Source organism: Lepidochelys kempii, chromosome 22, assembly GCF_965140265.1.
Source record: "Lepidochelys kempii isolate rLepKem1 chromosome 22, rLepKem1.hap2, whole genome shotgun sequence".
Classification (NCBI taxonomy): Eukaryota; Metazoa; Chordata; order Testudines; family Cheloniidae; genus Lepidochelys; species Lepidochelys kempii.
The window spans coordinates 15,622,774-15,638,072 of record NC_133277.1 but is presented as its reverse complement, the minus strand read 5'-3'; the positions used below and the strand labels follow the sequence as shown (position 1 = coordinate 15,638,072).

Genomic DNA, 15,299 nt, shown 5'->3' with positions numbered 1-15,299 from the left:
GCCTTACCGACTACTCCAATTTAAGCCCTTTGAAACACAGATATCTACTTGTTTGTTTCAGAGGAACAGCCGTGTTAGTCTGTATTCGCAAAAAGAAAAGGAGTACTTGTGGCACCTTAGAGACTAACCAATTTATTTGAGCATGAGCTTTCGTGAGCTACAGCTCACTTCATCAGATGTTTACCGTGGAAACTGCAGCAGACTTTATATACACACAGAAATCATGAAACAATACCTCCTCCCACCCCACTGTCCTGCTGGTAATAGCTTATCTAAAGTGATCAACAGGTGGGCCATTTCCAGCACAAATCCAGGTTTTCTCACCCTCCACCCCCCCACACAAATTCACTCTCCTGCTGGTGCTAGCCCATCCAAAGTGACAACTCTTTACATAATCAAGTCGGGCTATTTCCTGCATAGATCAAGGTTTTCTCACATCCACATACCACACAACAGAACCACTAACCCAGGAACTTATCCTTGCAACAAAGCCCGTTGCCAATTGTGCCCACATATCTATTCAGGGGACACCATCACAGGGCCTAATAACATCAGCCACACTATCAGAGGCTCGTTCACCTGCACATCCACCAATGTGATCTATGCCATCATGTGCCAGCAATGCCCCTCTGCCATGTACATTGGTCAAACTGGACAGTCTCTACGTAAAAGAATAAATGGACACAAATCAGATGTCAAGAATTATAACATTCATAAACCAGTCGGAGAACACTTCAATCTCTCTGGTCACGCAATCACAGACATGAAGGTCGCTATCTTAAAACAAAAAAACTTCAAATCCAGACTCCATCGAGAAACTGCTGAATTGGAATTCATTTGCAAATTGGATACTATTAATTTAGGCTTAAATAGAGACTGGGAGTGGCTAAGTCATTATGCAAGGTAGCCTGTTTCCTCTTGTTTTTTCCTACCCCCCCCCCCCCAGATGTTCTGGTTTAACTTGGATTTAAACCTGGAGAATGGTCAGTTTAGATGAGCTATTACCAGCAGGAGAGTGAGTTTGTGTGTGTATGGGGGTGGGGGGGATGTGAGAAAACCTTGATCTATGCAGGAAATAGCCCGACTTGATTATGTAAAGAGTTGTCACTTTGGATGGGCTAGCACCAGCAGGAGAGTGAATTTGTGTGGGGGGGTGGAGGGTGAGAAAACCTGGATTTGTGCTGGAAATGGCCCACCTGTTGATCACTTTAGATAAGCTATTACCAGCAGGACAGTGGGGTGGGAGGAGGTATTGTTTCATGATTTCTGTGTGTATATAAAGTCTGCTGCAGTTTCCACGGTAAACATCTGATGAAGTGAGCTGTAGCTCACGAAAGCTCATGCTCAAATAAATTGGTTAGTCTCTAAGGTGCCACAAGTACTCCTTTTCTACTTGTTTGTGAGTGCCTAACAAGCTTCTGGACACTACCAACTGGTAAATTGCACTCCCTTGTGTGTGCGCAACTGCGTGTTGTGATTACAACAGTAAGTGCTCCAAACTCCCAGCTAAACAGACTTACAATCTCAAACCCAAAAGAAACTCTGAGCCTTAGCAGAGAGCGCTCTATTGAGATCTTGGGAGCACAGCTCTTCTGGGTCTAAGATATCTTTTTGTTTAGAGGTTGCAGCCTGGGAAAAGCTTGAGGCTGAAAGAGTTAATTATAAGTAAAGATGATCATCCAGCTCTGAACAAGTTGTGCTGAAAAGACAGGCCCCGCTGTTTCCAGCTCTATCTCAATCCATTAACTCAGCAGTTTTTTGTCCTTTAAGCCTTTCATATCTACAAGCAGAAAATTGATATCCATTGATAAAATATGGAAGCAATTCGGCCTCTCTCTCTCCTGTCCCCCCTGCTCCAAGAAGGTTTGCGGCAAGCTTGACGAAACCAAGCCAAGGCCACATGCTAACAACTTTGCTCTCTCTCCCTGGCACAGTCTCCAGGACACAGAGACACAGAGCTCTATTTCATGCATGCATGGGACAGTGTGCCAGTCTGGATCACTACATTTGGTAGCTTTACAGGTGCTGTGAAAGGTTTCCTAATGAGGCATTAGTCTATCACACTATGTTTTCCATGTGAAACCATATTTTTTTGTCTTTGCTCATTGTGCTGTGGTCATAAAAGTCAGACCAACAGTACATCTAACCCAGTATCTTGTCGTCCAACAGTGACTGGTGCCAGATGCGTCAGAGGGAATGAACAGAACAGGACAATTATCAAGTGATGTGTCCCCTGTCGTCCAGTCCCTGCTCCTGGTAGCTGGAGGTGTAGGGACACCCAAAGCACAGGGCTGCATCCCTCACCATCCTGGCTAATAGCCATAGATGCACTTATCCTCCATGAACTTATCTAGTTCTTTTTTGAACCCTGTTATAATTTTGGCCTTCACAACATCCCCTGGCAACACGTTCCATAGGCTGACAGTACATTGTGGGAAGAAGTACTTCCTGATGTTTGTTTTAAACCTGCCGCCTATTAATTTCACTGGGTGACACCGGGTTCTTGTGTTATGTGAAGAGGTAACTTTTTCACTTTCTTCACACCAGTCATGATTTTCTAGACCTCTTTCATACACCCTCAGTCACGTCTTCTCTAAACTGAACACTCCCAGGCTTTTTAAGCTCTCCTCACATGGAAGTTGTTCCAGACCCCTCATCATTTCTGTTGCCCTTCTCTGTACTTTTCCCAATTCACAGGGCATTAGATGTTATCAAAAGAGTTGGCCTGGTTTTCAATACTCCAGAGCTAAAGGAACATTTACTCCTACGTGGGTCAGGAGAGTCTGTTTTTAGGATGTTTGAGTCCTCTCCAAATAGAGCACACAGGTACAACCCCTTGCCCCCGCCCCCCGGCACACAACTGCCTCTCACACATATTGGCATCATTAGCAAAGTGGCAAGCACCACCAGGCAGAGTCACCCTGAAATATTGGACACAGTTGGAAAATCAAAAGGAAGGAGATGAGGGACCCATCCTAGCTCTGTGCTTTCATTATCCCAGTCAGAGTGCACTTAACTGGGAATTAGCATTGCCTTGCACAGATATCAACAAGGCACCATTAATTTGGGACCGGATTATGTTGGAGTGGAATGTTTCAGATAAGTCCAGTTCACAACTCAAGCCATAATAAGACTGTCTGTTTTGCCTGTAACTGAGCTTTTAACAGCTGTCTGTGATAACACTCTTTTTGGTTCATATCTGCTGCTAACTTCTGACGCTCTCCCTTTCTCCAGTACATTCTGGGCTGGAATGGTGAGGGAGGATTTACAGGGCTATGCCGAATGAGAGCATGGCTGATTGGGGTTCAGAAGCACAAGTAGCTAACAGCTACTTCCCCTCCAAAGTAGCTTACGCAAGGCAAGAGTATAATAAAGTATCCTTCACAAACCCCCACTCAACTCCTTTAGAAGTCAGGGAGGGAAATGATTTCAGACCGACTAAGTTTAGTAGCATTACTTTTGAAATTAAAAAGGCATGAGATACACAGTGCAATGTATTAAAGAATATACAATTATAACATGAATTAACTTAGGCATAAAGAAAGGAAACTATTAAAATTCCAAATCCTCCAGTAGAAACCAGCATGAATATTCTACGTCTCCATCTTCCATGTTCATGGCTCTCCAACATACTACTTCAGAACAGGACGAGGCAAGTTCCCATCATCCTCACCTGAAGCAGATGTTGATGGGCTTGGGTAACAGCCAAACCTTGTCTAAACCACATCGCCCTCTCTACTTCCATTGGGTTAAGATACTCAGTCAGGCTACCAAAATACTGCTGCTAAGAATACGAAATGCAGTCACCAAGCTCTAACCACCACTGCTATTTGCTTGGGAATTAGGTTCCCAGGCACATTTGGAAGGAAGAAGTCTCTCTACAAATCATGAATATGTAAAAATAGAATATTTTAAATACATAATTTCATGTGAAAAATATCAACCGACTTGCACCAAATTGTGTTATTTAAATACACTTAACTCCCCCCAAGTTTCCCCTCCTCCCCACAAAGAGATAGATAGATAAGGTAAATTTAGGAGCATTTTGTGGAGAAACGCAGCCTGGGGACATGTAATTGCATTGCTTTTGAGATGGAATGTGATGCAATTGTTCTTTAAGAGAAGACTGAACCTAATGAGAGCAATGAGCAAACAGGTGAGTTGGGCTGGAGTGGAGGCAGCCAGGTTCTTAGAGGGAAGCTACTTTCCCAAACTACATGGAAGGGAAAGTCTCATAATTCCAGCGAAGTGCCACCTCTCGGGTGGCCATTTGGCTAAATGGGCTTTTGTCTATTTGATTTCACATCCACTGAAAATTACAGTCTTGTGGTTTAAATGGCAAATAGGGTTCTCACGCATGACCTCTGCCAACTCCTGACACAGCTTGTTTGCTCATCCAAAGATGCGTCACTATAAGTCAAGCAACTTCTACCACTATCAGCTGATCTTTTTTCTTTTTTTAATACGGTTAAATTACTAATACTGGTTTAGCTGGCTTGGTTACTGTACTAGCGATATGTTAATCTGTAACACTTTTAAAAAAACCTAAAGGGATTGGCTACTGGTCTGGTAATCTTATACCTCTTGCTTCTCGGGCCGAGTCCACGAAGCCTGGAAAGAACAGATATAAAACACACACACACACAAAAAAAGCAATAGAAGTTTATCAAGTGTTGCATTTAGGTAACATACTGTATGCATCACACTGCATTCTGTGCACATGCAGGCTCCAATTTAGATCACTTCTGGGAGGGGAAAGGGGAAGATGAGGTGGGAAATAGCACTGATATTTCCATTTCCCAATATAACTTCAATTTGGATTTGCATTCAGCATTTTAATTTTTTAAAACTGATTTTAAGATGAATTATTAATCAAGGGCTAATGATATTTGAAGACTTTATGCTTCTGCTGTTGCACATTAAGCAACTGTATATTTTGCTCTGGTGCATCTCACCACTTCTATAAACATGTTCCATGGAAGCAACTCCGATGACCCAGGTCACTCAATGCAAAGATATTTATAGAACTGGTTTCCTAACGCTGATTTAGTTATTTGCACAGATACACTGTTAACACGGCCATGCATTTGTACCATTTTTACATGCATGCTTTGTCTGGAATAAGAGTTCTCATATTACACAGCTGAGGAAAAATGTGAACTCCAGAATCAAACAAAAGACAACAACAATGAACTCTTTACTCCACTAGGTAATTCTCTAGCTAGCAGTCCACTTAGGGATGCTCTCAATCCTTACTGGGGATGGAACAAACAAATAGCAGGCACTCTCTCCAAACATGCACTAGCCTTATCAACAAAGGTAAGTTTCAGAGTGAGCCAGCAGCAGCCTAGGCCATAATCACCCCTGTTCAGAAAGACCAGGGGTTGTTGGGTTCACTTTTCCTCTATCAATCGGCTTTTCATACACTTTGTCCTGCCGTCTGTTTCTTTTGCAGCTTGACCTGCTTCCATTCAGGAGTCAAAAATCACCTGCTAATATCACAGCCGTGAGGGCGTTAGCGTGCGACCCAAAGGCATGAGTATCTCTGACGGTTGGATGATAGCGGCATACACAAAGAACAGGAGATGGCAGAGACAAAGATGGACATTCAGTTAATGAGGATGGGAAATGCACCATTGTTTCCAAAGGGCTTCCAGTGAAGTAAATGTGATCAGCAAACAAAATGAGATAGAAGTACTAACATACAGTACAGACTTGCCTGATTTTGCATTCTCTACTGTTAACCCACCAACTTCTGCACTAGTTGGGACTTCTGCATATTGATTCCAACCCCCGAACATTTATATTTCTCTGTATCCCAACCAAGCTCAGGTCCCATGGAAGCCTAACAAGCAAGTTACACTAACTCAGCATCATCCTCATTGTGTATGTCTGGACTCACTGTGGCTACTCCACACAACGTTTATGCGATTTCCATAGATAGGTCCTTCCCCTACCCCAGAACATTCATTTCATTTCAAATCCCCTTAGAAGAGGTTGCAGAGCTCCCATATGAAATGCCAAGGAGCATTCCAACCTGACATCATCCTAAACCTTTGCCTGTGGTTTTATGCCAGGGCATTGCTTCGCTGGCATTCCAGGCTACTGCACTTTGTGTCAGTGCATGGATCTCATTGCAGTCACGTATTAATCCCCCTCCAAACCCTTTCATCTGGGGAAGAAGGTTTTAGATGAATCCAATTTGGGATGGTGAGGGCAATGCACCCGATACATCTAACATCTCCTTGCAGCAATTGTCTAACTTTCCCCTTAACTGGTTTACAGTCCCTGCAAAGTTTGCAAGCAGATGAACATAACATAAGAACGGCCATACTGAGTCAGACCAAAAGTCCATCTAGCCCAGTATCCTATCATCCCACAGTGGCCAATACCAGGTACCCCAGAGGGAATGAACATAACAGGTAATCATCAAGTGATCCATTCGCTGTTGCCCAGTCCCAGCCTCTGGCAAACAGAGGCGAGGGACACCATCCCTGCCCATCCTGGCTAATAGCCAGGGATGGACCCATCCTCCATGAATTTATCTAGTTCTTTTTTTAACTCTGTTATAGCCTTGGCCTTCACAACATCCTCTGGCAAAGAGTTCCACAGGTTGACTGTGCGTCGTGTGAAGAAATACTTCCTTTTATTTGTTTTAAACCTGCTGTCTATTAATTTCATTTGGTGACCTGTAGTTCTTGTGTTATGAGGAGTAGTAAATAACACTTCCTTATTGATTTTCTCCACATCAGTCATGATTTCATACACCTAAATCATATACCCCCTTAGTCGTCTCTTTTCCAAGCTGTAAAGTCCTAGTCTTATTAATCTCTCCTCAGACGGCATCCATTCCATACCCCTAATATTTTTTGTTGCCCTTTTCTGAACTTTTTCCAAGTCCAACATATCTTTTTTGAGATGGGGCGACCACATCTGCACGCAGTATTCAAGATGTGGGGATACCATGGATTTATACAGAAGCAATATATTTTCTGTCTTATTATCTATCCTTTTCTTAATGATGCCCAACATTCTGTTTGCTTTTTTAACTGCCGCTGCACGTTGAGTGGATGTTTTCAGAGAAGGATCCACAATGACTCCAAGATCTCTTTCTTGAATGGTAACAGCTAATTTAGACCCCATCATTTTATATGTATAGTTGGGATTATGTTTTCCAATATGCATTGCTTTGCATTTATCAGTATTGAATTTCATCTGCCTTTTTGTTGCGCAGTCACCCAGTTTTTGAGAGATCCTTTTGTAGCTCTTCGCAGTCTGCCTGGGTCTTAACTATCTTCAGTAGGAGAAAGCCCAGCTCACTCTCCAGAATAGTTGGCCTATTTCTATGCAGCAGCCTTTACCTTCTGGGGCTGGTAGCAGTTCAAAATTAAACTAGAATTGCAATCTCAATCCTAGACAGTTTCATGCTGATTGCCCAATCCCCCAAAGGCCAGGGAAAAGGGGAGCCCAGATCCATGCTGCATAGGACCAAAGAAGCTCACGAGCTTAGTAAATTCTTAGGAAGTTTCTCTCTCTCTCTCATTGGATTCAAGCAATTAAATGAGAGCAACGTAGAAAATAAGGGATTCCTGGGAGAATTTAATGGAATTAACCCACCTCACTATTATATTTATATATGGATGATTTTGAATGTAATTAAAAGTGGGGACACATTGCAAATCAAGATTAGGAAATCCCATGCTGAAGGGACACCGTGTGCTTGAGAATCAGCACAATGAAGATTCTTGCTTATGTTATGAATACCACCATGGATTAAAAATTAAGGGATAGATCCTCAGTTGATGTATCTCGGCATAGCTCCACTAAAGTAAATGCAGCAGTGCTGATTTACACCAGCTGAGGAGCTGGCTCAATTTTTTCCCTGTCTCCTATTTCTGTTTATTTCTTGCATTTCACTTAGCCTGGACCATAAAAAGGAACTAGTCACCCTTATCCACTGCTTCTCATGCGCTAATCTAATGCTGCAATGATTGGGTTGCAAATGCTGCAGAGAGAAGTGCTGAAATTCCAACAAACAACAAACTCTGTTCTCACTGAAAGTCTTTCCAACTAATTTCATTAAAACATTTCCAGATATTAACCAAAATGGGTTGATTTTTTTAAAAACAAAAACAATTTGGGGTCTCATCTACCCTGCAGCACTGCTAATGCCAACAAATCCCTGAAACATGGCTAGACTGAGGTGCTGGGAAATTAATCTTAGAGTAGCACCAACACACCTGTGCAATTCACCCTATAAGATCTATCGGTCAAATTAGAACATACACTCCTTTAGCTAGACAAATTGCTACCTATAGAATGTACATCTCAGACTGTTGCATTCAGGAAGTATGAGTTTTGCAGAAGCTTCTCTACTTCAGTAACTGTGGACCTTGTAAGAGAGCCTTGGTGAAAAGAAGGCTTAACAAGATGATGTTGACACATTCACTCAGCTCTCAGTAGCACAGAAGGAGGCAGAGAATCCAGGGCGGGTTCACTATGCTCTTGAATTATCATTCCAAATTTTAGCTATTTGGTTAGGGAGAGACTCAGCATGGGATTGTATTGGCAAGAATCATTACCCTTTATTCTGCATCTCCACTGAAACGCAAAAACGAGCCTCAATACTTATCTAAAGTGCCAAAGGGCTTTCCCAAATTAGGGGGGGGGGGGCTGGTTAGGATTGGATTTAAGAGGACAGATTGTTTATTGCCCATTTCTGAGGTGTGTTTTCACACAACCACACTGGCGAAAAACAAAGCAATGGCACTGCTTGAGGCTGACATCTTCCTCCTCCTCCATCTCCTCCTGGCGTTTTAGTTGATAACTTCAACACTCCCTCATCTGGGAACAATGGGCCAGGATTCATGCTTGGCAGAAGCAAACCCTTTCATCTTCCTCAACTGGCTTTGATTTGGCCCAAACCTCTCACTCACTCTCTTTGAAGTGCTATCTGTGACTACATAGGATATGGCTAAAATACCACAAATACCTCCTTACAAATACCACATTCCCACAGAGAGCTGGGCATGGTGGCACTCATAATCCCCTTCCAGGTGGAAAACTAGCACAAAGCTCTCATTGGCTGTATGATCACTGATTGGCTGAGCAGAGCAGAAGGCACTGACTCCCACACTGACCAATGAGAACATATGTACTCTCTCTTTGGCTAGCACCTCTCGTTTGCTGTTAGGCAGATAGTAACGGTAACATGCAATGCAGATTCTGATGAGAGGCTAGGGAGCAGTAATCCTTCAGTATATACCTGGCCAGCCCGCCACCAGCATCGGCAAGATTTTAACAGCAGATACTGTACCCGACGACATTATTTTTACACAGTGCAGCTGAGAATCTTGCATGGCAAACCTTCTTTTGTGCATTAACATAAGACACTCAGCTAATGTTTCCTGGGCACGTGTGTAAGAAAACAGCCTGGTTAGTGAGAGTGTCCATCTGGAAACCTAATAGGAAACAGGACTGTAATGTCTCTGCACTGAAATGGTGAAGCCTGAACATACTGACATATACCAGATCAAAACTAACTTTATTACACCCTAATCATTGTCTTGCAAGAGGGACAAAAGAGTGGACTGAAATATAGCTAGCCGCTTGCCCTGACTGTACGGATATTTCCTCTTGTATCTTTCAAAAAGACATGATCCTGTTCTCCAACACAGCAGTGATAAATACTCAAGGGAAGATAAACAAAAGGTATTCCAAATCAATAGGAAACCACTCATTACACCAACCACTCCCTTGGGCTATCTCTGCTAGCTAAGTTCTTCTGTAACGGAGATAGGCAAGTATTTTAGGACGTGACTGCACGGTACTGTAGACATGCCCTTAGTCTGTCATGGCCACAGAATTCACCTGGGTTAACTGTTTCCACAATAGTGCTTGGGGAAAACTGCCCAACTCTCTCTCTCTCATTTAGAATATATGCATTCATTCTTCTGCAAAACACCAGACTCACCAGCAATAGGAATCTTATCCCAAAAGATCACAGCACTGACAACTTCAGTGTTCACTGACTGCCGGTTCCTGCTCCCATTGTCTGTACACTAGATGGTGAATTCTTTGAGACTGGGACATAAGATAAAGTGTTCAAAGTGCCAAAGTGACTTAGGTGCCTAAATCCCATTTCCAAAACCAACATAGGGACGGATTTTCAAAAGTACATAGGTGCCTGACTCCCAGGTAAGCTCCTAAGTGCCTACAGGCCAATGCCTAAGTCACTTTTGATTTGGGCACTTTGAAAACAGCACTCTTTGTCCCAAAGTTGAGGCTTATCTGTTTCTCTGAGCTTTGTAGGAGCAGGTGAGGAGGTGGGGGAGGGGAGAAGGGTGGAGAGTGTCATTTCCTGGACATTTTGACCTATTGAGTTTTTTTGAATGTCTGTATCATTAATCTGCACCTAAGGCATTGCATATGAGCTTTTAATAAACAGGAACCAATCACATAAATACCTGCCAGGAAGGTACCTAACACACTAGAGATTTATACATAAAACAAACAACCCTGGAATGAGGGACTCTGCCAGTACATCAGACATACGGTAGTAGTTTGAATCTTTGCATTTTCCTCCTATCTACATAAGAAACTATCCAAATATGCACCATAGTTCCTTAATATAGATCACTGACTCAACAGCATCAAACAGGATATGTGAGTCTCAAAATAATTAGCAGTTTTGCAGCTGAGACCTCATTAGCTAAATTGGGCTAGACAGGCAGCGGAATATGGAAAGAGCGGGTTCCTCTGGGAGATTTCTATGCGATTTAGTCTTCTGTTTTCAATTTCTATTCACTACACAAAAGTTCTTTCCCTAAGATGCAGGAAATCAAGACTCCAGATCCCATTCTCCCTGGCTTCTCAAATACCTTTCCTGGATGGAAGCAAACCTGTGAATACCCTGGTCCAGTTGCCCCAATGCAATATGGGTCTGAGCCAAATCCCACTGAAGGCAATGGGATCTTTTCATTGACCTCACTGTGCTATAAAGTAGGCCCTCTATTGAGCCCAATGGAACTTATCCCTTTCCTAAAGGGGAGGGGGAAGCCTGGTTGTTTTTGATATCTCAGGCAATGGATTATGCATCATCACTACACTGAAAAGAGGAGACTGATGACACAACACAAAGGGCCCATTACTGCAGGAACAGGCTGTGTGGCTAGTTCTAAGACAGTGTCTTGCTCAGTCTGTGTTTCTACCATGCACTCCCAAGTCCCCTTGTCTTCACACTGACTCAGACCCTCTAAAGGGTTCAGGCCGCTAACCACTACAAGTGGCCTGTCGTTACAGAATTAGCAATGAGCACTATCTAATTTACTATTTGCCTAAAGGTAGTTCAATGTTGAAGCTAGGTTCTCCCTTCTGGCTCAGTTGCCTTTTATGTGACTCTCATAACAATGGACAGAGGTCCCCAAATCTCCACTTATTACGCCCTTAAGACAGCTAGCGGCAAATCAAGCCAGAATGATTATTTACAGAAAGCCTGCTAATTATTTTTGCCTTTAAAAACAAAATGATATCAGTATGTGATTCACGATACAGGTGAACACAAAGGCAACCAGTGTTTGTGCCCAGAGTACGTGCAGTGGGAGTGTACGATACAGGGGGGCAAGAAAAAATTAACGGGCTCATTTTGGTCCATTGCATCTTTGAGAGATGCTTTTTTTCCCTAGGATGGTTCTACCACCATGATGAGGTCACTGAGCACACTGGAATTGGGCACCCGTTTCCACCCACCACAGTGGAACCAAAGAGTGGACTGTTTCCTGGAAACTCCTGTGTAAAGGATCCCCAGTTTGGTGTTTTAACGCAATTCTCTGAAGCCTCAGAAGTAGGAACTAAGGAGAGAGAAACATGGCGGGGGCAGAGCCACAACGAAAGGGTATAGCTCCACTGACTTCAATGCAGCAAGACCAATTTACACCAGCCAGGGCTCTAATGACAAATACCAAGCTCACAGGTGCCTTGTGCAGCAAGGCAGGGTCTTATAATAGACAGAGAGGGGGAATTGCCCCGATTTCAGTGTGCATCTGCATGACATCATCATGTCTTCTGGCTCAGCAGAGAAGAGCGGGAGGCATGGCAGACATGAGCTGCTCTGAGCCATGTTACTGAGGTCCTGGCTTTGGGAGCCGTTATACCTTCTCTTCATTGCTGATGTTCCGGGTGGAGGTTCTCCAGGTGATGGAGGGGATTGGGTCCCCTGAAGCCTCGCAAGTCAGTGTGATCTGGTCCTCCAGTTCCATGGCAGTTTTGTTCTCCACATAAGTGATTTTGGGTTTTGCTGGAAAGGAAGCACAATGGGTTTTTTGGCCACTGCTAAGAAGCAAGGCTGCCTGGAATTAGCGAATTCTGAACTGAAACCATCTATTAGACAAAAAGGCTTTTGCATTGCTACTTTCAGAGAGAATTGCTTCAGCAGGCAGAGGGGCAGCATGGTGTGCCCTCCCCTCCTCTGCTCCAGCTAGCCCTGGCTTCTAGTTTAGCAAAACTAAAAATGAGCCCAGCTCAGCCCCTGGAGCAAGCACACCGAAGCTGTTTCAGGAAAGCCAGGAAGGAGACTAGAAAAGCTAAGGTTAACTTTTGTTGTTTGACAACCACCTTTGTGTGAGCTGGGTTTTTTAACTCAGATCTCTGCACACACACACACACACACACACACACACACAAAAGGTCGTGATAAATGGCAATAAACAGCTGGAAGAAACTGACAACTTCACAAGGGCTAACTATAATGTTTTCCCTAATGCAGCTAAGGGTGAAATTCACCCCAATGCAGAGCTTTCAAAAGTCCCACTCAAAACCTAAAGGCTTGACCTAATGTCCACAGAAATCAAATGGAAAATCTCCCATTGACTTTGGATTCAACCCTAAAAGCTTGAAAAGCATCTGAGTGGCACACAGCCTAGTGCTGACCCCCTGCAGGGGAGGGTAAAATTTCAGCCATAAGAAACAAGAAATGGAATAGACTCTGTATTTCACAGTGACCATCGGCATCTCTTGTCTGGTACACAGCATAGTGCTGGCATGGAGGCTGAGACTAATTCAGCAAGCACACCCAGTGTCTGAGCCAGACATACTTGCTGGGTAGGTAGGGCATGCTGCTTCCAGTTTATAGCAATGAGCTGCCAATGGCCAGCTGGGGTCTCTGACCAGTCTGTAGGGAGTGGGGCGGGGAGGGAAGGAGCTATATCAAGCCTGTTATTGCCCTGTTTACCGAAGACTTTGAGGTGGATAATGGCATCCTGCTTTCCAGCCTTGTTCTCAGCGATGCAGGTGTACTCCGCCTCATCGCTCTTCTCTACCTTCTTGATGGTCAGCTCGGAGCCATCATAGTTGAAGTCATATTTCTCGTCATCGTCCCCCCGTTCTATCAGGTCCCCATCCCTGCAGGGCACAAAACAAGCAGGTTGGGTGGGAAGTTAATGCTGGCTGGTTTTTAGAATTCATCTGTGTTTCTAAATTTAGCTTCTTTGTTTGGGAGGAAGGACAATTTCCCCATGGTAACACCTGTCTCACACTTGTTTTCCTCCTTTGGTTGCATCCTCAGTACCCTTGCCTTGGAGTCCTGTGCCATGGAGTTCTTCACCTGTAAACATCCCTCATGCCAACTAGCTAAATTAAAATTGTGCCATTCCCCGCTGTGACCGGCTCTGCTCAATCAGAGATGCAGATGGAAGCAGCACTCACATCGAGTGCCTCAGTTAAAACATCCATACTCTTAAACCATGTAAACTGTGCTTAGAGTATCTTACTTCATCCAGCGCATGGCTGGCTCAGGAAAGCCATCAGCATCACACATTAAGGTGACAGACTGGCTGAGGTTGGCCGTAGCATTCATGGTGTTCTGTCTAGCACGGACAGAAGGAGGCACTGGAAGAAAAAGAAGTTGGGTTAGAGAGAGGGGAAAAGAACAGGTGGGTAGAAAATAACCAGGTAAGGAAGTTTCCTGCCCTCTGCCATACACACAAATCAGTCCATTGAATCACAACCTTGCGCCAAAGGGAGCACGTCACCTGCAGGTTTGCACCTATACATTTGATGCACAGGGTCTCTATCAAATGGTGGGAGGAAGAGGACCCACATTGCACAGAAGATGGTCTGTTGGACAAAACCATCCATGAATCAAAATGAGGGCCATCTCTCACTTTGAGCTATGAGACATTCAAGCTTACTCCTGACATGATAATTTCCTGTAAACATCTTGTAAATGCCAAATTGATTTCATGGGTGTGTTTATTTGACACAGCAGAGTGAGATTAATAAGCCTCATGGATCATGATTCTGACAGTTCACAAGTGTGAACTGATGATCGTCTCTCTCCTTCCAAGACAAGTGTGCAGCAGCCTATAACCCAAGTAGCACAGGTCCCCTCCACTGCCAGGGCTCCAAGCTGCTCACCATTCACAATGACCTGAATATCCTTGAAATTGACCTCCCCACGAGCCAGGATTCTGCCCTCACAGCGGTACGTCCCCTCATCCGTTTTCTTGATTCCCCGGATTTGCAGGAAGTTGTTGGGCAGGACTACAAATCGGACTAGAAGAGAAAAAGGAAGCTTCAGTCAAGGATAATTTAGAGAGAGCTCTGCAACCAATGGGCACTTCCCCACCCCCCTTACAGCTTGGAGACAGAACTTAATGTAATGTAACTTCCCTTTCCATCAGAGTAATGAAAGTCACCCCCATAATCAGATCTGACATTGCCAGGAAAGAACTCATCCAGGAGAGATTCCCTCACACAGCAAGCTAAGAGGCAGTGGGGACAAATCGCTTTGTTATTTTACAACCAGCACTTTTATTTTACTTTAAGTTTAATCAATACCCGGCTTGGGCCAATGAACCATTTACTGCTTGTCTCCCAGGGGAGTGGAGTCTGGTCTTAAATAATGATAATACCTAGCTCTAATATAGCATTTTTCATCAGTAAATCTCAAAGCACTTCACAATCCTTTAGTGCATGTATCCTCACACCACCGCTACGAAGTAGAGCAGGCCTATAGCCCCCTTTTCGAGATTGGGAGCTGAGGCACAGGCAGGCCGAGAGACTTGCCCAAGGTCTCACAGGGAGACTGTGGCAAAGCGCCTAGACTGACGGGCTGGGAAACGCTGCAGAGGCAACACTGCTCACATGCTCAGGGGAGACAGTGCTCTGGAGTGACATCAGCCCACAAAGTCCATAGATGGGCTCCACTGTGTGCAGCTCCTTGGCCCAGGGTAGGGGAAATGGGAGGGCTCTGGCCAGGACAGGCTAACTACTTGGCGTCTTTAAATCCAGACTGAATCTCT

The 15,299-nt window shown here is 44.1% G+C and overlaps 1 protein-coding gene across 6 annotated transcripts in view; it reads right to left on the bottom strand.

Annotated features, from left to right (window-relative positions):
- NCAM1 (neural cell adhesion molecule 1) overlaps nt 1–15,299 on the bottom strand; it is a 258,446-nt gene that overhangs the window by 72,875 nt on the left and 170,272 nt on the right. For 3 of the 6 annotated variants that reach the window (XM_073320618.1, XM_073320620.1, XM_073320622.1), the window contains exons 5-9: nt 14,413–14,550; nt 13,767–13,884; nt 13,229–13,398; nt 12,153–12,295; nt 4,582–4,611 (exon numbers count right to left, since the gene is read on the bottom strand). In XM_073320618.1, the coding sequence (XP_073176719.1) occupies nt 4,582–4,611; nt 12,153–12,295; nt 13,229–13,398; nt 13,767–13,884; nt 14,413–14,550 (599 nt within the window). The remainder of the gene's footprint in view (nt 1–4,581; nt 4,612–12,152; nt 12,296–13,228; nt 13,399–13,766; nt 13,885–14,412; nt 14,551–15,299) is intronic. The other 3 variants (XM_073320619.1, XM_073320621.1, XM_073320623.1) reach the window with 1 other exon arrangement.